General features: G+C 33.5%; 1 protein-coding gene across 3 annotated transcripts in view; it reads left to right on the forward strand.

The window, feature by feature from the left end:
• Positions 1-23,680, forward strand: part of LOC122409317 (probable ATP-dependent RNA helicase DHX34) — a 103,876-nt gene that overhangs the window by 15,712 nt on the left and 64,484 nt on the right. For all 3 annotated transcript variants that reach the window (XM_043416784.1, XM_043416785.1, XM_043416786.1), the window contains one exon: positions 1,715-1,890. In XM_043416784.1, coding sequence (XP_043272719.1) covers positions 1,715-1,890 — 176 coding nt within the window. The remainder of the gene's footprint in view (positions 1-1,714; positions 1,891-23,680) is intronic.

A 23,680-nucleotide genomic window follows, 5' to 3' on the forward strand; every position in this document is an offset into this window, starting at 1 on the left:
CATTCATTTTTTTCTCGACTTCATTTTATTTTCAATACGCTGTACGGTTTTTCAATTCAGGAATTTTTTTAAATGTTTTTTTAAAACATTTTGTTCAAAGTTTACTTCTATTTTCTTAAGCAAAGGAATTTGAAGATAAAGTATTTTCTGGAAACACATATCTTTTTTGCATTGTTGTTTTTTTCTAAGATTTATTTTTTTTTACTGATAAAAAATGATAAAATGAAAAATGAAGTAAGAAATGTATTCATTTTGTTTCTAGTATTTTTTTTTTATTTCCGATGTAGCTCAATTTTTTTTTATTTCATAAAATCCCTCTCCTGGTTGTTTAACGTTTTTTTTATATTGGAAAACCATAAAGTCTCAAACACGTCTCAACTCAACAGTGGCCAAGTGTCCAAGTGTGTAAACTTTATATTATATATATATATTCCCCACCGTTGTACGATCGCGAATGATATATCTATGGATATATTTGTATATAGGGTAGAGTTTACACACTTGGCCACTTGGCCGCCACTGTCGATTTGGGACAACCCTATCTTGAAAAAGCTCGGAGTGAAACTAGCGACATACACCGGGCGCTCTGGTCTAGTGGTTAGCGTGCTTGCCTCCTAACCAGAGCATCAGGAGCGAGAATTAAATATGAACGTGGCGTAGCTCCAGACGTATGTATGGGTTACACACAGGTACCTGTACCTGTGTGACACATGTATATGACTGTAGTTCATATTTACATTCCCGCGACAAGGCGCGACGTAGCTCCGATACCGTGAAGCGAGCCCAGGGCCGAGCTGTAGTGGCACAGGTTTTCCGCAATTTCCCTGTGCCCATGGAATCGAGTGCCATGGCAAATGCGCTACAGAGGGGGAAAGTCGGGTGCGGCCGCATGGGGGCCTGGTTACTGATCCGGACCAGACCCCCAGGGGGGACAGGCTACTGACCCGGACCGACCCTGTAATAGGCAAATAGCCTCGACGCAGGGGGACAATACAAAAAAAAAACTAGCGACATACAATGGTGTGAAATAGTCGATGATCGAAATATGGTCATATTTGTAAGAAACCTTGGACAAGCTAACTGATTAAGCTTCCGACTTTATTTAACAACAGAAGTATTGCACAATGATATTAGCAGGTTCTAGTGGAGTGGTGTGTTCCACTCCGCGTCTCGTTCAAATCTACCTCAGCCCTTCTCGTCAAGACCCAAATCCGTTAGCCCTTGGGCATACGGCCCCATTGTACTCCCTAAGCGAGGCGAAGTGTCCTCAGGCATCTCAAGTGCTGGTGACGACGTCACCAAACTTCTCGCCTTACGAGATAGCATGGAGTATTGCTTTTATATTGGGATATGTTCAAACGATGTGTGACGTTAAAGTTTTTAAAGTTAAATAAAAAAAAAGTTCGCGATGAATCTTGACATATACTACAAATAAGAACACTATCCGGCGTATATAGAAAGTTACGTCAAAAAGTGGTCGGAACTACTATCACCGTTTTCCAGAAAACTGGCGACAAAGGAATATCTCCCCACCCACTGATCGTCGTGAAACGCATAACTCCCGTTTTTTTGGCCCTACGGGCAGTCGAGAGTTAGAAACTTTTCTAATTAATCTCGATCAAACTCCTGAAGTTGTGGTTCGATAAAAAAAATGTTATCGATAGTATTTATGGGAAACAGAATGAACAAGAAAATATTCTTATTTTATTTGCAGTCGATGAACGAACAATTATATCACACAAAAGGCAAGCCTTACGTCTCTCTACATCCGATGGGCATTTTCGGCAATGATTCTCAAGTTTTACAATTGGAGGAACGTGAAATTGCAATTATTCCTGGATATAAATGCAAAACTCCAATCAGCTCGAAGCATCAACTACTTGCGTACTTGTAAGTTTTCCTAGAGTTTGAGAATAATCATATATCATTTTAAGAATCTTAAGAATTTTAAGAAGAATTATAAGAAGAATTTTAAGAAGAATAGGCCGGGTTCTAAATTTAAACGCAGTGCCCGGTTCTAAATGAACGAATTGAATATTGTAAAATTCATCGTGAATATTGGAATTATTATTTGAATATAAAAAAAATCGAAAAGTTCGTTTTAATTACAAGATGCTGGGTGTAGTCTTTTTTCATTTTGAGAATTTTTACATTTGCATAAAAATAATGAAAATTACGAGACGGTTTATTCGCCCCCATAACGGTTATAACAACATTTATGGGGATTGGTTTAATTCAACCCCTACACTACTGGAAAAACTAGACCCGGATTTGTGCTACTTGACGCTACTTTTCAAATTTTTTCGCACGATTTGAATCAAACTAGTCGAGGAATATAAAATTTTGGACACGAGGCATCTGACATAGTTGCCATTTATCGAGAAATGGTTTGATCGGCGAAAAATTAAACTCATAATATAATGGAATAAATTCTGACATAACACATTTTTCTATAACAAAGTAGCAATTTTTCAAGTCCATTTTTTTATTCCATGGCACAGGAGTCTTATCATGCAGTCTTTCATCATACAAGTGGATGAATTGTGACTTCGATGTTCGTACTACTGAAGTGTGGATTCGATTTTTAGCTCCGTAAGCATGTAATTGCAAGATAACGGTGCATTTACTAAGAAAAAATGTTTAATTTTCCAAGAGATGCGGTAGCATTTCAAGGCCAAGTATTGAAAGAAAAGAGACAGGCAACGAGAGGCCTGCCGCACTCTACTATAAGCGAATATACCGGTTTTATGTCACAACGATTTCAAACTATTAATGCTGAAAAAAAATTTATTTTCACATATATCGACGTAGAATTTTATGCTCTTTCAGAATATTGGCACAAAATTCCGATTCGACATAAAGGAAAAAAAAATATGGCCGATTTAAACGTGAAAAACGTGAACATTTAAAAAAAAAACTTTTTTGTTTTTTCTTTTGCAATGTTACCGCAAAGAATTCATACTGTAATCATGATCAGGGGTGTTCGCAATAGTTGAAGTTCAATAGGAAATTTTCATGTAATCATTGAACCACTCCTTTTTACAATATGACGGCAAGAACGTAAATATGCTACAAAAATAAGCTAATTTTTTTCTCGGAAACTATTGAGTATAGCATAAATTATCTGGGAACAAGAATATCTTAGAATTGGTCAAAGAATACCCTCAAATTTTTGAAGAAAAAAAAATTGGCAATTTTAATATTTTTGATATTTTGGAAAACCAAAAATCATCTCAAAAATTTTTAAAAAAATTGAGTATATTCTTACAAGGAAAGGTACTTTAGTGTCCGCCTCCGATTTTGATAATTTTTTTCTATGTTATAGTCCATCCAAAAATAAGAGACACGTATTTTTTTTTATCGGCCGAAAGTTATTTTTAAGGGGTGAAATCAACCCTCAAAGTTCGGCATGTTTTGCGTCTGGTAGAGTGTTTCATATAGAAGCACTCAACCGGTCGAAACGAAACCAATTGCAAAATGTTTGGCATGTCAAATAACCCATATGACATGTCCATCTTCTTATGCACCCTTACGGCAAAGGGATGAACCACCCCCGAATGTTCAGAATTTTTTCGTATAACAAAAACTTACAATCCGATTTTAATAAAACAAACGCCATTTTGCAGAGCAAAAAAAAATAAAATCGACGTGTTTTCGGGTTTTCCTCAGATCAAAAAAATTAAGGGGGTAAAACACCCTTAAAATATCAAATTTTGTTTTGAGCACTGGCCCCTTCCAGTTTTAGTATTCTTTTCATAGAATGTAGCTTATCAAAAAATAAGAAACACGTATTTTTTTTTATCGGCCGAAAGTTATTTTTAAGGGGTGAAATCAACCCCCAAAGTTGGGCATGTTTTGCATCTGGTAGAGTGTTTCATATGGAAGCACTCAACCGATCGAAACAAAACCCATTGCAAAATGTTCTGCATGTCAAATAACCTATATGACATGTCCAACTTCTTATGCACCCTTACTGCAAAGGGGTGAACCACCCCCGAATATTCAGAATTTTTTGGTATAATAAAAACTTACAATCCAATTTTAATAAAAGAAATGCCATTTTGCAGAGCAAAAAAAATAAAATGGACGTGTTTTTTGGTTTTCCTCGGATCAAAAAAATTAAGGGGGTAAACCAGTCCTAAAATCTTGAATTTCACTTTGCGCATCGAAATGTTGACATTCAATTCATATGGTTCCTTTATCATTGCGTATCGACTTATATGTTGAATAATATTTATTTCACATATTCATTGGCTGACATCATAATCGTATAGAGAATCGAATACTTTGACATGCTTTACGTGAGAAGTGTTAGTTTTCGTTCTACAGGTTCTACTATGACATCTTTAAACGGTTCTTGAAAATCTAATGTCGTATCTTCCACGATTTCTAACCAATTGAACTCTGCCATAGAAGCATTCAGAATTCTCTCGAAACTTTCTTTCTCGTAGCCATGTATTCTTAAAAAAGCCAGCTCGCTCAGCCTAATGCTTGAGAGATAACCGAAAAAATAAAAAAATCTGTTTTTGTGATGATGTCCGATTAAGCCACCCACTCAAGATGAAGAAGCTAAAACTGACGTATATTACTTATATTACTCCAGAAGTTTAGTTGCTGTTTGATTGTTTATCTGTCACTATCGTGTCCGCTATTGTGAATAACGTATTGTCATGAACATGTCTATCAACCCAATGAACGTAATAAGACTGTTGCTTCTTACATTTGAAGTAATGAACATTCCTGACAGTCCTGTTAACAATAATGAAGTGGAATTGAAAGAAAGTTTCGAGAGAATTCTGAAGGCTTCTATGGCAGAGTTCAATCGGTTAGAAATCGTGGAAGATACGACATTAGATTTTCAAGAACCGTTTAAAGATGTCATAGTAGAACCTGTAGAACGAAAACTAACACTTCTCACGTAAAGCATGTCAAAGTATTCGATTCTCTATACGATTATGATGTCAGCCAATGAATATGTGAAATAAATATTATTCAACATATAAGTCGATACGCAATGATAAAGGAACCATATGAATTGAATGTCAACATTTCGATGCGCAAAGTGAAATTCAAGATTTTAGGACTGGTTTACCCCCCTAATTTTTTTGATCCGAGGAAAACCAAAAAACACGTCCATTTTTTTTTGCTCTGCAAAATGGCATTTCTTTTATTAAAATCGGATTGTAAGTTTTTATTATACGAAAAAATTCTGAATATTCGGGGGTGGTTCACCCATTTGCAGTAAGGGTGCATAAGAAGTTGGACATGTCATATAGGTTATTTGACATGCAGAACATTTTGCAATGGGTTTTGTTTCGATCGGTTGAGTGCTTCCATATGAAACGCTCTACCAGATGCCAAACATGCCCAACTTTGGGGGTTGATTTCACCCCTTAAAAATAACTTTCGGCCGATAAAAAAGAATACGTGTTTCTTATTTTTTGATAAGCTACATTCTATGAAAAGAATACTAAAACTGGAAGGGGCCAGTTCTCAAAACAAAATTTGATATTTTAAGGGTGTTTTACCCCCTCAATTTTTTTGATCTGAGGAAAACCCGAAAACACGTCGATTTTATTTTTTTTTGCTCTGCAAAATGGCGTTTGTTTTATTAAAATCGGATTGTAAGTTTTTGTTATACGAAAAAATTCTGAACATTCGGGGGTGGTTCACCCCTTTGCCGTAAGGGTGCATAAGAAGATGGACATGTCATATGGGTTATTTGACATGCCAAACATTTTGCAATTGGTTTCGTTTCGATCGGTTGAGTGCTTCTATATGAAACACTCTACCAGACGCAAAACATGCCGAACTTTGAGGGTTGATTTCACCCCTTAAAAATAACTTTCGGCCGATAAAAAAAAATACGTGTCTCTTATTTTTGGATGGACTATAACATAGAAAAAAATTATCAAAATCAGAGGCGGACACTAAAGTACCTTTCCTTGTTAGATCAATTCTAAGATATTTTTGTACTTACATAATTTGTGCTAAGCTAATAGTTTCCGAGAAAAAAATTACCTTATGTTTTTGTAGAATATTTACGTTTTCGCCGCCATGCTTTCATAAAAGAAGAGTTGTCACGAAATCTCGAAGTGCGAGTTATTTTTGAAGCTGCTATAGATGTACTTCGATTGGCTGTCGTTGTTGTGCTCGGAGTTCGTTCACGTGCGTATTTCAGATCGTAGAAAAAACGAGGAAACAATTGCAACACATTCGATCGCGATCGTATCAGATAAATTTATTAATCGACATAAGAGTGAAGTGATGGAGTAATTTAGTAAGAGTGATCTTACGCAATTACTATTCGACCGTAGGTACCGTGATTTTTGCAATGAACTATTCGAAACAATAGTCCTGAGTAATATTTTTATTTAAAAAGTGTTAAAATAATTAAAGACAAGCGCGCGCTTGCGCGCACGGTGACCCTAGTATTGTGAAAAGAAGTGGTTCAATGATTACATGAAAATTCCCTGTTGAATTTCAACTATTGCGAACACCCCTGATCATGATTACAGTATGAATTCTTTGCGGTAACATTGCAAAAAAAATACAAAAAAAGTTTTTTTTTAAAAATGTTGAGGTTTTTCACGTTTAAATCGGCAATATTTTTTTTCTGTTATGTCTAATCGGAATTTTGTGCCAATATTCTGAAAAAGCATAAAATTCTACGTCGATATATGTGAAAATAAATTTTATGTAACGCAACCATGTTTTCCTCGCTTTTCCTCACCACTAAAACACCACTTTTAACTCCTAGGAGTTAAAATACTCGTCTTCGCCTCGCGCGCTACTGCGCGCGCTCGGCGTAAAAGATCCACTTTGCCTCCTTGATACACAATGTACTATTTTTCAACGCTGATAACATAAAAAATAATCACGTTGAAAGTTTGGTAAAAAATTGGGACGCTTGGACGTTAATGGGTTAAAATGAGTTTCTCAACGAAAAAACTGCTTTTAGTTTTCAGCACTGGAGTGACAAGTCCTGTCATTCAGTTGATTATTTTGTCAAAATGAGGCACGGTTTTTTTTCAATGAAAAACTCAATGAAAAATAAAAAAAAAAAGGTTATAAATGAAATGGAAAATAATTCCAGTGTTTTGAAAGTAAATACAACTTTTTCCTCCTATTCTTTGAGGGATTGTTCAAGGTTGAATTTTTTTTTAATTTCAAAAAATTCTGAAAAATTTCTTATGGATCGAAAACTTGAAAGAAAGAAGACTTTCTTCTCTCTCAAAAGTCATCGAGCTCACGTGACCAGCTCAAAATCGATGGTGGTGCCTCCCATAGTAAAATATAACTATTGGAGTGGTCGTTATTTGGGGTCAAAATTTATTTTACCCTTTCAGCCCCGTAAATCGGTTCAAAATATATAAAAAGTAATGTTGTAATTTTTTCAGATTTTTAAAACAATGCTTAACCTTCGACCACGGAGGTTGAAGTTTTCCATTTAAAATACATGGACTTATTCTGCGTTTGTAGTCACAATTTTACTGTGGGCCTCAATACGATTGGAAAATCTTGAAATTTTCAGATATTACTTTACAAGCATGTTGCTACACGGAAAAAATTTCCAAAACTCCTACCCTCAAAATGTTGTATAGCATCACCATACTAACCTATTAATGCGCAAAACAACAATTTTGGACACGCAATTTCAAGTACTCAGTTTTAACTGAGGAACAAAAGAAAAATTGTTCCAAATCTGATATAGGGGATATTTGAGGCTGCTCTTTTAGAATCTGGGATTTATTTTGTAAAATTAACTCAAAATCTTCATTGTTAAGTTTTGTTGCTTTTCGTTATTAAAAAAAAGAAAATACAAAAACAGCTAGAAAATTTTTGAAAAAAATCACACGTATTCTTTAGATGATTCTCAACATTTTTTGTTCTGTAAATTTTCTTTGTTAAATCGAGACTTTTGAGAGAAAAATATCATGCAAATTTACATCATGCTGTTTTGCAAAAACCGCCATTTTGCAAAATCTAAGTGAGAAAAAAGTGTTTATACCCAGTGTTCTGGAAAGGTCAGACATCAAGAGCACCTTTGCTGGTGATAATATGGTTATTCGAGCGCAGCAGCGATAACGAAAATCGATTTGAAGGAAAAAAACCGTCAAAAATTGTTGATTTTTTAATTAAAAACGCAAAGATAATAAAAATTTGAAGTTAATTTTACAAAATAAATGCCAAATTCTTAAAGAGCACCCTCAAAAACTCCCTATATCAGATTTGGAAGAATTTTTCTTTTGTTCCTCAGTTAAAACTGCGTACTTGAAATTGCGTGTCCAAATTGTCATTTTGCGCCTTAAGAGTATGGATTAGTCGACTAACCTCACTTGCAATTTTTGAAATCGAAATTCTTTGACACAGTTTGATCGATTAAAAAAAGGCTCTGTCAGCCTACGCAGAACGATGGCAAAAATCGACTGACAGAGCCTTTTTTTAATCGGTCAAACTTTGTCAAAGAATTTCGATTTCGAAATTTGCAACTATTTCTCTCGCACTAATGGTTGCGATATACCGACTGATCCATCCTCTTAATGGATTAGTATAGCGATGCTATGCAACATTTTGAGGGTGAGAGTTTTGGAAATTTTTCCAATGTAGCAACATGCTTGTAAAGAAATTTCTGAAAATTTCGAGATTCTCCAGATATATTGGGGCCCATAGTAAAATCATGACTACAAACGCAGAAAAACTCTATGTATTTTAAACGGAAAACTTCAACTTCCGTGGTCGAAGTTTAAGCATTGTTGTAAAAATCTGAAAAGATTTTTTATGTACTTCGAACCGATTTAGGGGTCGGAAAGGGTAAAATAAATTTTGACCCCAAATAACAACTACAGAATATATATAGTAAAAATATAAAAACTTCAAAAAGTACAAAAGGAACGCCCAGTATTAAAAGGTCGCTACCTTAGTTTCAAATAATTTTCTAAAACCATAAACTTCCCCTAGGAAAAAGAAGGATGGGACAAGTACATTGGTGGTCCCTCGGTTGCTGATAATTCCATCCATAAAACAAACTTTGAAAAAAATTATTTTTAAAAATTGTAAAAAAATTATTTTATAAAAAAAATACTGAACAATTCGAAAAAAATTTCACAAATCTTGAAAAAACATTATGTTTAAAAAAAAATAATCTGTATCTATTTTTTAAAGTGTCAAAAGAATCAAATGACAAGTAAAAATAAAAACCGAAAAATCGCGCTTGAAATCATTTTGGAAACCGATGCCTCATTCTTCTTAGTTGATTCGGAGGGCTAAATCAATTAAAAAAAATTACATCTAATTTACGTGCAGCACTAAAATTTATGATATCAATCGAGGGATAAGTAATTTATGAGTAACTCCAAATTTCAACATTATGGAATTGTTCTAAGAAGCTTTTAAATCCAAAAAAATCACATGCAAGCTAGTCATTTCTTATTCTATGGTGGCAGAGACTTATAAGAAAATCGATTCTTTTCAGACTTTTAGGAGCTTCTGATATTATTCACAATATTCGACGTCGATTGGATCGATACAAATTATGTTTAAATATGAGTTAAAGTACTTGTCCGGCCCATCACTTTCCATTAATATTGATCATTCAAATAAAATCAGGGCTTTTCTAGAACTGATGGAGCACAAATATTCATACAGAGGGAATTTAGACAATTTTACTTCCCACTTATTCTTCCAGCGAACCAATTCCATTCGGAATAAGATCTAACCTATACTATTATTAAGAACATTAAATTAATAATGAATCGCATTTCAAAAACGTTTTATCCAGATTCTGCCGTACAATTTCGTTTTTTTTATAATTGATTTTTTATTGAATGAATAGTGGTGGGCCGGACAAGTACTTTTAACACATATACAAACATAATTTGTATCGATCCAATCGAAGTCGAATTTTGTGAATAATATCAGAGGATCCTGAAAGTCTGAAAAGAATCGATTTCCTTATAAGTCTCTGCCACCATGGAGTAAGAAATGATTAGCATTCACGTGATTTTTTTGGATTTAAAAGCTTCTTAGAACAATTCCATAATCAAGAGACTCGGTAGAGTCTCGAGACAAGTACATTGATAGCCCTGTCGTCTGCTGGCCTGAGGCTCTCGCCGAGACTATACTTTCTCTGAATAAAACGATTCGCGGTGGTGGATTCGCTTGTGATTTTCTTAAATTACGAAACTCATGAGTTATGTACGGCTTTGAAAATTGAACTTTTAGCTAATTAAGAAGTTCTCTGTCGAATGAACCCAAAATCAGCATGATCAGTGTCGTAATTCCTGAGAAAAAACTTTGCACGGGATTATGAAAAAGTTACTAACACATTCAGGATTTGACGCATCTGTATACGCGTACTCCACCCGCTACAAACATAGGCCCCTTGGCCCCCATGATCACCAAATCCCTGGTGAGAGAAATTTTGCTGCAACCAATGAAAGGTGAGAGAATTTTTGGGCCAATGACATTCAATAAAAAGAGCAAGGAAGTTTGGCGGACAGCTGAGGAGCTCGAGAGCTCGAAATCACTAATCACTCGAAAGTTACCAGCCGAAGTTTCACGTCGTGTTGACGTTTGGGGTTATGATGTTAGGAAGTGCGTGCGGGAAAATAAAAATAATTTTCGCGTCATCTAACAAAGTGTATACGAATATTTATTTTGTTAAACTTATGGTATACTAAACCGGTATAAAAGGGGCCGCGTAAATGTAGACTGTGACTGTGTGTGAAAATGAAAAATATAAAAAAATGCGCGATGCTTATGTCAATGAAACTTTTCAATATTTCATTATTTCGTTCCATTGGAAATAAGTGTCAACTGAGATAATCTTTCAATTAAACCAGAGTGCGCGGAATATTGTCAAGTGTAAATATATCGTCGGATGCGTGATTATATATCATGTGTAATAATGTAGGTTATATATGCGAGTTCCCTTTGATAGCTGTGTCGTAACGAACCGGCCGGGGTTTGACGTTACGAAGTGCGGGACAAATGTAACAAACGTTCGCACAGTTAGTGAATAAAAATATAAATAAGGCAAATGAGTTTATCAAAAATAGGTCTGGAAGTTGTAAGATCTATAATGTGTCAAGATTTCTTTTTGCGATCTGAAATATTATGGTTGATAATTAATAAAACAAGAACAGACGGAACTGTTAGTATATAATGTGAGAAACTCCAATCGAATAAATGTTTTCTAATTGATTTCTTGTGTCATCATTATTTTTGAATATTCCCATATCATGCTTCCTATTGAGTTTGACTCTGCTCTTTCCGATCCTTGTTTTGACTCCATTGGTTTGCAGCAGATCGATACATATTATTAATTCGTTGCCTGAGATGATCCTCTGATTTTCTAGTACTTCTTCATGCTGATTGTGGTAACGTGATTCACGAGGTTTCCAACTATGATTATCAATCGCACATTTTTTACATCAGATTCTCAAAACAGTTTCTGATCTTGATATAAGTGTAGTTATTCTTTTTCCATCTGGTCTGTCGAGTAATAAAGTTTGAAACTTGTTCCAAAAAGTCTTTGGATGCTTTATTTGCTGATAATATGAATTTTGCTGATAAGTTGAATCTTTGGAATGCGGTAGGCAAACACAAATTTTGACAACAATACTTATGAAATGATGTATATGATGAGTATTCCTATTCTGCAAACTGCAAATGTGGAATTATTGGTGAAAACATTCATTACGATAAGTCGACAGTTGCTCAATTTGGGATGCGTTTAAGTATAACGCCTGCCAACATCATGGAAACCTACAGAATTTCTGAATGTTTTGTGCGCTATGTCATTTTAATGTAACATCATGACTTCTGACAACTTCTCACTATAATAGCAAAAATTTGGATCATTGAAATACAGCAACAATCTACAAACTATAAAATTTATATACTGTGCCATTCATTTTACTTTTTGACTCTCACCGTAACATAAATATGAAGTGAAAAATTCATTACAAAAGTGTGCAGTTGATCATTTATGGATGGGTTTGAAATTGCTGTCTTCCAAAATAATTGCGCAGATACATTGAATCGCAGCAGATACCTGCGAACTTTGAAATTTCTGTGGATAAGTGTATGTCACGAAAAATGTAAAAAAAAATTCCATACAAAAAATTATTAAACGAACTGTAAATAATTTCAACAAAACAGTTCGAACAAAAATTTCACAAATTTTGAAAAAATATTACATTAAAAAATAATACAAATCTGTGATTATTTTGTAAAGTGAAAAAAATTCAAATAAAACATGAGAAATAAAAAACCGAAATATCGCTCTTGAAAACATTTTGAAAAACGATGCCCCATTCTTCTTATCTTATTCTACAACTATATCAATTGAATAAAAAATTCCATCTAAGTTACTTGCAGCATTAAAATTTATGATATCGATTCGAGGCCAAGTATTTTCAAATGTATTGAAAAAAGTTACCACTCGAATTACGTGCAGCACTAAAATTTATGATATCAATCGGAGGACAAGTATTTTATTAGTAACTCTAAATTTTAACATTGTAAAATTGTTCTAAGAAGCTTTAAAATCGAAAAAAATCACATGAAAGCTAGTCATTTGTTATTCTATGGTGGCAGAGACTTATAAGAAAATCGATTCTTCTCAGACTTTCAGGATCTTCTGGTAATGTTCACAAAATTCGACGTCGATTCGATCGATACAAATTATGTTTAAATATGTGTTAAAAGTACTACCCCGGCCCATCACTTTCCATCTATGTTTTTTATTCAGATAAAAATCACGGCTTTGCTAGAACTGACGGATTACAAGTATCCATACAGAGGGAATTGAGAGAATTATCTTCAAGTAATTTTTACTTAATTGCACTAATTTAACAAAAAATGAAAACGAATTGTCCTGTAATATACAAGGGATATTATTGTGCATCGATAAATGAAAAACATTTTGCACATGTCTAAACTTCCCAAATAACTCCTCAGTTTATATTGCAATGACGGCAATTTTTACTTCTCGTTTCTTCCAGCGAACGAATTCCAATCAGTATAAAAACTAACCTATTCTATTATTAAGAACATTCAACTAATAATAAAACGCATTTCAATAAATTTTGAACCGGATTCTGCCGTCTAATTTCGTTTTTTTATGATTGATTTTTATTCGAATGAATAGTGATGGGCTGGACAGGTACTTTTAACACATATTTAAACATAATTTGTATCGATCGAATCGACGTCGAATTTTGTGAATATTACCAGAAGATCCTGAAAGTCTGAGAAGAATCGATTTTCTTATAAGTCTCTGCCACCATAGAATAACAAATGACTAGATTTCATGCGATTTTTTTCGATTTTAAAACTTTTTAGAATAATTTTACAATGTTAAAATTTAGAGTTACTAATAAAATACTTGTCCTCCGATTGATATTATAAATTTTAGTGCTGCACGTAATTCGAGTGGTAACTTTTTTCAATACATTTGAAAATACTTGGCCTCGAATCGATATCATAAATTTTAATGCTGCAAGTAACTTAGATGGAATTTTTTATTCAATTGATATAGTTGTAGAATAAGATAAGAAGAATGGGGCATCGTTTTTCAAAATGTTTTCAAGAGCGATATTTCGGTTTTTTATTTCTCATGTTTTATTTGAATTTTTTTCACTTTACAAAATAATCACAGATTTGTATTATTTTTAATGTAATATTTTTTCAAAATTTGTGAAATTTTTGTTCGAACTGTTTTGTTGAAATTATTTACAGTTCGTTTAATAATTTTTTGTATGGAATTTTTTTTTACATTTTTCGTGACATGATCAGGAATCAAGGGACCATCAATGTACTTGTCCCAACCTTTTCTTCCCTAAGGCAATTTTGGAGGTTTTATCAATCATAAAAAAACGAAATTGTACGGCAGAATCTGGTTAAAAATTTGTTGAAATGCGATTCATTATTAGTTTAATGCTTTTAATAATAGTATAGGTTAGTTCTTATTCCGTATGGAATTCGTTCGCTGGAAGAATAAGTAGGAAGTAAAAATTGACATCATTAAATATAAACTGGACAGTTATTTTGGAAGTTTGAACAAATATATTATGTACAATTTGTTTCATTTATCGATGCAGAATAAAATCCCTTGTATATTGCGGAATAATTTGTTTCCGTTTTTTATTAAATTAGTGCAACTAAGTAAAAATTACTTGAAGATAATTGTCTCAATTCCCTCTGCATGAATACTTGTGACTTGTGAACCATCAGTTCTAGACAAGCCCTGATTTTTATTTGGATAAACAATTTAAACGGAAAGTGATGGGCCGGACAAGTACTTTTAACACTTATTTAAACATAATTTGTATCGATCCAATCGACGTTGAATTGTGTGAATAATACCAAAGGATCCTGAAAGTCTGAGAAAAATCGATTTTCTTATAAGTCTTTGCCACCATAGAGTAACGAATGACTAGCTTTCATGTGATTTTTTTTGGATTTAAAAGCTTTTTAGAACAATTTAATAACGTCAAAATTTGGAGTTACTAATAAAATACTTGTCCACTGATTGATATCATAAATTTTAGTGCTGCACGTAACTCAAGTGGTAACTTTTTCAATTCATTAGAAAATACTTGGCCTCGAATTGATATAATAAATTTTAATGCTGCACATAAATTAGATGGAATTTTTTTCAATTGATTTAGCTGTTCGAATCAAATAAGAAGAATGAGGCATCGATTTCCAAGTTTTTTTTTTTATGGATGGAATTATCAGCAAACACGATACCATCAATGTACTTGTCCCAACCTTTTTTTCCCTAGGGGAAGTTTATGGTTTGATATCACGTCTTTTTTCTCGAAAATTCCTTATTTATGTTTTGATGAATATATAATTTTAATTTAAATTGCTATGAATTATTTACGATTTACTGCTTATAACGTTGGTTTCCACGAAAAACGACCTATTTTTCGTCAAAATTGTGCTAGAAATGTTTCGTCACAAGTCTGTCCTTGGACTTTGGCGATTTTTTTCCTTGTATTCTAATATGTTTTGTCAATTAAGAACCAAAGAGTATGGTGGAAAGCGGGTTGGAGGCCGAGATATAATTTTCGGCTTATAACGTTGGTTTTCACGAAAAAAGACCTATTTTTCGTCAAATTGTACTGGAAATATTTCGTCACAGGTCTGTTGTTGGACTTCAGCGATTTTTTTCCTTGTACTCTAATATGTTTTGGAAATTAGGAACCCAAGAGCACGGTGGAAAGCGGGTTGGAGGCCGAGATATGATTTTGCCTTGTAACATCTGATTCGTCGAAAAAAGACTGATACCGCACAATCAGTATACTAGTGAAGAACATTATACACTAGTGCTGTAGGATTGTAATATATTTGATATTTTCTTACGGTTCGAAATCATTTTTGTTGTGTGATTTAAGAAGTTTTGTTTACATTTTTTGTGGTATAATGCGAAAACGGGCGATCATCAATGTAATTGTCCAAATTTTTTTTCTCCGAGAGAGGATTTTTACGGCTTGATATCAAATCTTTTTTCTGTGGTAGTTCTAAACCACAAAAAATATTCTTAAATAAGATTTTCTCAAGTTCTCCAATGTTTCTAATGTGATATTTAAAAATAATTCTCCTTTCTCCAATGATTTTCTTTAAGTTTTGTACAATTTATAACAGTTTGATATTCTTCGAATGTTTGAAGTGATATCCTCAATTTTTCAACCATTTCGAACATGTCTATAATTTTGTGGGATTAAAATCATATTCCGTAAGGTTTTTCAATATTTTGTATCATTGTGGAATTTTGCCTCTTCATTTATAAATTTTGTTTTCATCTGTTTTGATGAAATCATTGTGAATAAAGAAAACATGAAGATTTTTCAATGAAACGAATTTTTGGATTGATTTTCCTTAAAATTTGACAGAAGGAGAAAGAAAAATATATATATAATGTTCACCAAATCCACCAGAATTCGCAATTTTCACATATGTTTATTGAATTCTAATGCTAGTTATTTTTATTTCATTAAAAAACGTGCTTCCAAGGACTTTTTGAAGCAATCTTTTCCATTCGTATTATCATTCCCAGAGATAGAAAGTTGACGCACCCACGTCGATGCATAAAATTTTCAAACTCTGCATGTAGCCACCAAGGTTCAACCGGACAAAAGAAAAAATATGAAGTGCGTCAAGACCAACAGAATTGCTTACTTTTTAATATGAGCAATGCATTTTGAAAACATAACTTCTTATGCCATTCATAAACAAGCCATCGCTGACTTTTTGTATCATTCATCATTATTTTTTATTATTGATTATTATTTATAATCCATTTCCAAATCCTATAATTCATGTATAATTTTTATTATTTGTAGATATCCATATTCCATAATCAAAAAAAGGAAGTACTAATACCTGGCATGCATGTCAATACACAGAATTTTCCAAATTTGCAAGTATTCGCTGCGATTTATTCATCTAAATTTTGGTACAGACAGAAAAAATTACCACCGATTCATAAAATTTATTATGCCAAAACTAAAAGGAAAAAAGACAGCGCACTTGAAAGTGAACAGAACGCATAATTGTTTCATGTATCTCATTCATATATTACAGTTGGAACCAAAAAGTGAAAAGATTGGCACACCTACCGCTTCGCAGGAATATAGTTCATAGGTACTCGCTGCGTACCAGTAATACAGACTTTGGTGCTATGGGGCAAAAAACTTTAAAATTACCCGAACCACATTTTTGAAACTCATTATGGCATATTCAATAAATAAAGTGACAGATACGCTGCATGTTGAAGTAAATCAAATAGTGTAATTTAGAATGTCTCCATGGTTATATACAGACAAAATATTTGATCACATCCAGAAATGATCAGGCGTAGACTCACACACATGAATTTTTTAATCCATAATGCCAATCGTAAACTTGGTCTGGAAATACTCAATATACGTGTCGCTTCATCATGTTGTCAAACTTAAGATGTGTTCATTGCATTTGGAAGATACAAATTTTGATATCACGAAAAATAAGCAACCAATGACTTATTGAAATGAATTTCCAAATTCATCATGCAACAATTCAAGTGAATATCTATGTATTTACATGGCCCAAAGATTTTTTAGAACTCGTGTTTGTAAACAAGCAATCATGAAAACTTTTTGATATGAATTATCCAATTTATTGACATCAATATGAGGAAATAGAAATACGAATGTCACTCGAATTGTCTAGAGAATGAATAGAAATTGGTATGGATACACTGTGAGCTAAGGAGGTGGGAAAAAGGGCCCGGTGAACACAGCCAAATGTAATGAAAGAAAATATGACAACAATACATTGAATTAGACACTTTTACTTGACCGAAGTTTTTCAACATTTATTTGCATTCATTTACATACAATTGTTACGTCCTAGCATTACGCTAGACGCCCCTCACTTTTTCTCTTCAACTCAAACGCTATCACGAGTATATTTCTAACCTTTATCATCATTTGTCGATACATAGTTCTTATCTAAGAATATATATAAACACAGAGCGTATCCAGACCATCCATAACAAATACATCCTGCGAGACACTCGGCGCTCGCACATATTTTTTTCCTCAACTGTCCATTCTTTAAACACTCACAACGCGTGCCCTAGACTCTCCCCGACGTTCCGGCGCCATAAATAATCCTACAAGACGAGCACGGAAAACCAGAAATAAACAGTCCAAGACCGATTTCCTATCCTTGAATTTATTATCAATGCAGCATTTCCTAAATCCACACAAAATTCCAGAGACGCGTTCCGAAACTCGCGTTTCCCACGAGTCCCGAAAACAGATGCTCTTATCTCAAGTGCAACACGTGCACATTTCAGAACTCCGCTCAACACACTTTCCCTAATTCTAAGAAATTTCGAGCGACTTTTCCTCCAATCATATCTCCGGAAAAGTCTCCCCCATATTCAAATCCAATCATCAAATCAGACGATACTTTTTACCCAATCCAAACTAAAAAACCACAGAGAACAAACCCCCTCTACAGCATCCTACCCCCAAAAAACACATCCTCCTCTCGAACTCTAACTAGGCTAAGAATCTTAGTTGTTAGTCAGTTAGCATCGAACATCAAAGACATTAACATCGGAGAACTCTCCTTTCTCTAAATCCTAATTCATCTTAGAGAGCTCCGAATAATAGCTAACTCTTTATTTAACAGTTTAATTTCTTAATTTGTAAAGTAAATAAGTGCATAAGTGTCTCAATAAACACATCAGAATATTTTGTAATAAACAAAATATCATCGAGTGTACTTATTTCATCAAGCCTTCGACACCGCTCAACAATTGGAAAATCCTTCCAATTCGCGGGCACAACCACAATAAAAGGTCACGTATACCTGAAAATATAGTATATGTTCTCGGGCCTCGCACAAGTCCCAAAGAAGACTCACTGGCAGAGGTACTCAACGTACACTCTGCTTCTCTAAATCGGCGACTGTGCGCCCCCAACTAATCCTCCCACCTGGGACGTAACACAATCACGCATATTTTTTCTATAATGTAATTACACAACATAAAATTTCTGTTTGGAAAGAACGTTTGAGAGGTTATAATGAGCGAAAGTTTTTTTTTCTCACATAACTCCCGTTGAAAATTTTTGAAGAACCCAGAACCAGGATTGCAACAAAATTATGTCATAAATAAACGTAAAATCAAAGAATTTGTACAAGGAGAAATTTCCCAATACTAATATATGTTCTATATAACAAACACTCGCGAACCGATTGCGATGAGCGTAAACTAACCCACATGGTTTTCACAAAACTTACATAACATTTTTTTTTTTATAGTCATATAAGAATTTTGAATCGAATTCATACAGCTCGCACTATTTCTCCGAAATTTTATCATTCAGATCGCTGTTGCTATTAATTTGCTCATGCCATCAAAAAATGACAGATGGATGTATTATATATCACGTCAAAGTCACTATATGTCTGGTTTTCGTAATACTGTATGACACCACATACCACTATTTTTAATAAAATAAATACATATTTAACACTTTATTAGATGAAAAATATTTTTTTGTCACCCCGCATTTCGTAATGTCGAAAATCCGTTTGTTATAACATCAATAACTGACGGCTGACTGATGGCCTTGTATATATATTCATAAACTGTATTCCGCTGGAACGGTACAGCAAGTGTCCTGACCAATCACAACTCATTATTTCTGTACCCGGGATCCCGGGACCCGAGCTTCCATAGAAATGGGTTATAGCTGGCATCAAGAGGCCTTTGATGGTGTTCTGTACAGACACAGTAAATCCATAGATGTGTTAGTAACTTTTGCATAATCTTGAGCCCGTGCAAAGTTTTTTCTCAGCAATTACACCATCGATCGTATTGATTTTGGGCGCAATCGAAAGAGAATTTCTTAATTAGCTGAAAGTTCAATTTTCAAATTGCGACATAACTCCTGAGCTTCGGAATTCAAGAAAATGACATGTCAATTTTACCCCCACCACCGAAATTTACTTTATTCAGAGATAATATAGTCTCGGCGAGAGCCTCGGGCCAGCAGACGACAGGGCTGTCAATGTACTTGTCCCGAGACTCTACCGAGTCTCTTGATATGCTAGTATCACCCCCTATCTTTGATAATAGTAATATGTAATGGAACTTTGTCACCAAGTTTTAAAGTGTTTCTTTTCAAATAGTGTTGAAGTTTGTATTACTGCGGTATGGAACAAATACCTTCAAACTTTTATATTTTTGTCGCAGCCTGTGTGCCAATCATTCAAATATTTACTCCAACTGTAACATGTAATGTCAAAAATTCACCACAAACGTCTTCAGCTTTTCTAAATATCTAAATTTTCCTTTTTCTATTCTATTCTGAGTTTTTAAATTTCTAAATTCATTTTTAAATTCTCCTGAAATTGTTTTTCTCCAAAACCAATGCGCAGGTACCTTAAACGTCTTTGAATTCCCTTGGTCTGTTAAATTAAGTATGCTCAGTTTTTTTTGCTTCATTGGGTTCTCACATGATAAATGTTTCAGGGTGCCTTTTTTCTGCAACTATCAAACTGAAAATAATTGAATCTCAGCGGCCACTTGCAAACTTTGGAAATATATTTCATCGGGGCACGTTTTGGATGACACGAAAATGCAATTCAGAATGCAAAAACGACATTCAAAAATGGCCAATTCTGTTGGATTTGTTGTGTCTTGAATTTGATCGATCTTTCCTCTTTTCCTTTCTGTTTTCTAACGTTATAAGCCGAAAATCATATCTCGGCCCGCAACACGCATTGCTCCATGCTCTTGAGTTCCCAATGGACAAAACATATTAGAAGACAAGGGGAAAAATCACCAAAGTCCAAGAACAAACCTGTGACGAAATATTTTTGGTACAATTTTGACGAAAAATAAGTTTTTTTTCGTGCAAACCAAAGTTACAAGCCGAAAAGCATATCACGGCCTACAACCCGCTTTCCACTGTGGTCTTGCGTTCTTAATAAGCATAACGTATTAGAGTACTAAGAAAAAAATCCCCAAAGTCCAAGAACGGAAGTGTGACGAAACATTTCCAGAACAATTTTGACGAAAAATAGGTCTTTTTTCGTGAAAACCAACCTTGTAAGCCGAAAATCATGAATAATTCATAGAAATTTAAACTAAAATGATATAGTCATCTGAACATAAATAAGGAACTTTTAAGAAAAAAGACTTGATATCAAATCATAAACTTCCCCTAAAAAAAAAAAGATTGGGACAAGTACATTGATGATCCCTTGTTTGCTGATAATTCCATCCATAAAAAAAACTTTGAAAAAAATTAAGAAAAATTGTAAAAAAATTATTTTATAAAAAAAAATACAGAACAATTCGAAAAAAATTTCACAAATCTTGAAAAAACATTATATTAAAAAAAAACTAATCTGTATCTATTTTTTAAAGTGTCAAAAACATTAAATAACAAGTAAAACATAAAAAACCGAAACATCACGCTTGAAATAATTTTGGAAACCGATGCCTCATTCTTCTTATTTTATTCGAACAGCTAAATCAATTAAAAAAACTTCCATCTAATTTACGTGCAGCATTAAAATTTATTATATCATTTCGAGGCCAAATATTTTCTAATCAATTGAAAAAAGTTACCACTTGAATTACGTGCAGCACTAAAATTTATGATATCAATCGGTGGACAAGTATTTTATGAGTAACTCCAAATTTCAACATTATGGAATTGTTCTAAGGAGCTTTTAAATCCAAAAAAATCACATGCAAGCTAGTCATTTCTTACTCTATGGTGGCAGAGACTTATAAGAAAATCAATTCTTCCCAGACTTTCAGGACCCTCTGGTATTATTCAAAAAATTCAACGTCGATTGGATCGATACAAATTATGTTTAAATATGTGTTAAAAGAAATCGCGCTTGAGCGCGATTTTTCGGTTTTTTATTTTTTACTTGTTATTTGATTCTTTTGACACTTTAAAAAATACATACAGATTAGTTTTTTTTTAAATATAATGTTTTTTCAAGATTTGTGAAATTTTTTTCGAATTGTTCTGTATTTGTTTTTATAAAATAATTTTTTTACAATTTTTCTTAATTTTTTTCAAAGTTTTTTTTATGCATGGAATTATCAGCAAACGAGGGACCATCAATGTACTTGTCCCAACCTTTTTTTTCCTAGGGGAAGTTTATGGTTTCTTGAAATTTGGAGTTACTCATAAAAATCACTTGTCCTTCGATTGATATCATAAATTTTAGTGCCGCACGTAACTCAAGTGGTAACTTTTTTCAATTTATTAAAAAATACTTGGCCTCAAATTGATATAATTAATTTTATTGCTGTAAGTAACTTGGATGGATTTTTTTTTAATTGATTTTATTATTAGAATAAGATAAGAAAAATGGGGCACCGTTTCTCAAAATGTTTTCAAGCGTGATATTTCGGTTTTTTATTTCTCATGTTTTATTTGGATTTTTTTTCACTTTACCAAATAATTACAGATTGATTGATATGATCAGCAAACACGGAAACATCAATGTACTTGTCCAAACCTTTTTTTCCCTAAGGGAATTTTGGCGGTTTTATATTACGACTTTTTTCTCTAAAGTTCCTCTATCTTTTTCGTTGGCTATAGGATGTTGATTTCAAATTTGCCATTACCAATAAATACTTGGCCTCAAATCGATATCATAAATTTTAGTGCTCCATGTAACGTAGATGGAAACTGTTCCAATTCATTTTTTAGTTATTATTTCTCTGTCAGAATAAAATTAGGAGCATGGGGCATCAGTTTTTAAAATGTTTACAAGTAAGGTTTTCGGGTGCTATAGAATGGTAATATATTTGATATTTTTTCGCCGTTTTAAATCATTTTCATTGCGAAGTTTGAGAACTTTGATTTACATTTTTTGAGATTTAATGCGAAAACGGGCGATCATCAATGTATTCGTCCAAATTTTTTTTCATCGAGAAGGGATTCTTATAGTTTTATATCAAATTTTTTTTTGCGGTATTTTCAATTGATATGGAATGTTTTTCGATAAGGTTTCTTGAAGTCTGAAAGTTTTGATGTGATGTTCAAAATTAATTCCTCCAATGATTTTCGTCAAGTTTTGTGCATTTTATAACGAGTTTGATATTTTCTATATATTTAAAGTGAACCCCTGAATTTTTCAACAATTTCGAATGTTTTCACCGTTTTGTGGAATTAAAATTATTCTCCATAAGATTTATAATTTTTGTCCATCATCGTTGAATTTGTTTTTCTTATTGATAAATTTTGTTTTTAATTTTTTTGTTGAAATAATTGTTAACAGAAAAAACATGAAAATTTTCAGTAAAACAAGTTTTTTTGATTGTTTTTTTCCAAAATTTGATAGAAAGAGAGAGAGAGGGAGAGAGAGAAAAAACACATATAATGCTCACCAAATCCAACAAAATTGACAGTTTTTAGATATATATATTGCATTCTGAATCTAGATACTTTTATTTCATTCAAAAATGTGCTTCCAATATCTTTTCAAAGCAATTTTTTATATTCATATTACCATACTCAGCGATGCAAAGTGGATGCACATATGTCGATGGACAAAATTTTCAAAGTCTGCCTGTAACCACCAAGGTTCAACCGGAGAAAGAAAGAGTATAAAATGAGTCAAGACCAACATAATTGCATATTTTTCAATATATGCTGTAACAAGATTTTCCCGGGAAGGTACGATCTGTCCCTTCTCGGCTCACTCACCTCGCCTCGCGCTGCTCTCCGGCTACGAGAATGAACTGGGCGCCAGGTACCAAGTACCGTCGAATTAATCGACTTGATTTTCGTCAATTCTCGTGATGGTAACGCAACGCAAAATTAAAGTCTAGAGTGCACGAGGGGAGCGAGTGACCGAGGACGGTCCGACTACTCAGCTCATCTGAGATACAAAAGGTAGAGGGGGGGATCCTTGGGGCCAAAGTAGCGGTCACGAAACACAAAAGAAATAGCCCACAACAAAATATAACATTCGAAACAGTATGCGTCATTTATTCACAATTTTTAGCGGAAAACAAATTATACAGGAGAGAAATACGAGATCGCCAATTAATGTTCAACAAAATAATATTTTAGGAAACGATAGTTTAGGTTCGCCAGTTAAACGGAACAAGATAATAATTTGGAGAAAT

Source organism: Venturia canescens, chromosome 4 (assembly GCF_019457755.1).
Source record: "Venturia canescens isolate UGA chromosome 4, ASM1945775v1, whole genome shotgun sequence".
Lineage (NCBI taxonomy): Eukaryota > Metazoa > Arthropoda > Insecta > Hymenoptera > Ichneumonidae > Venturia > Venturia canescens.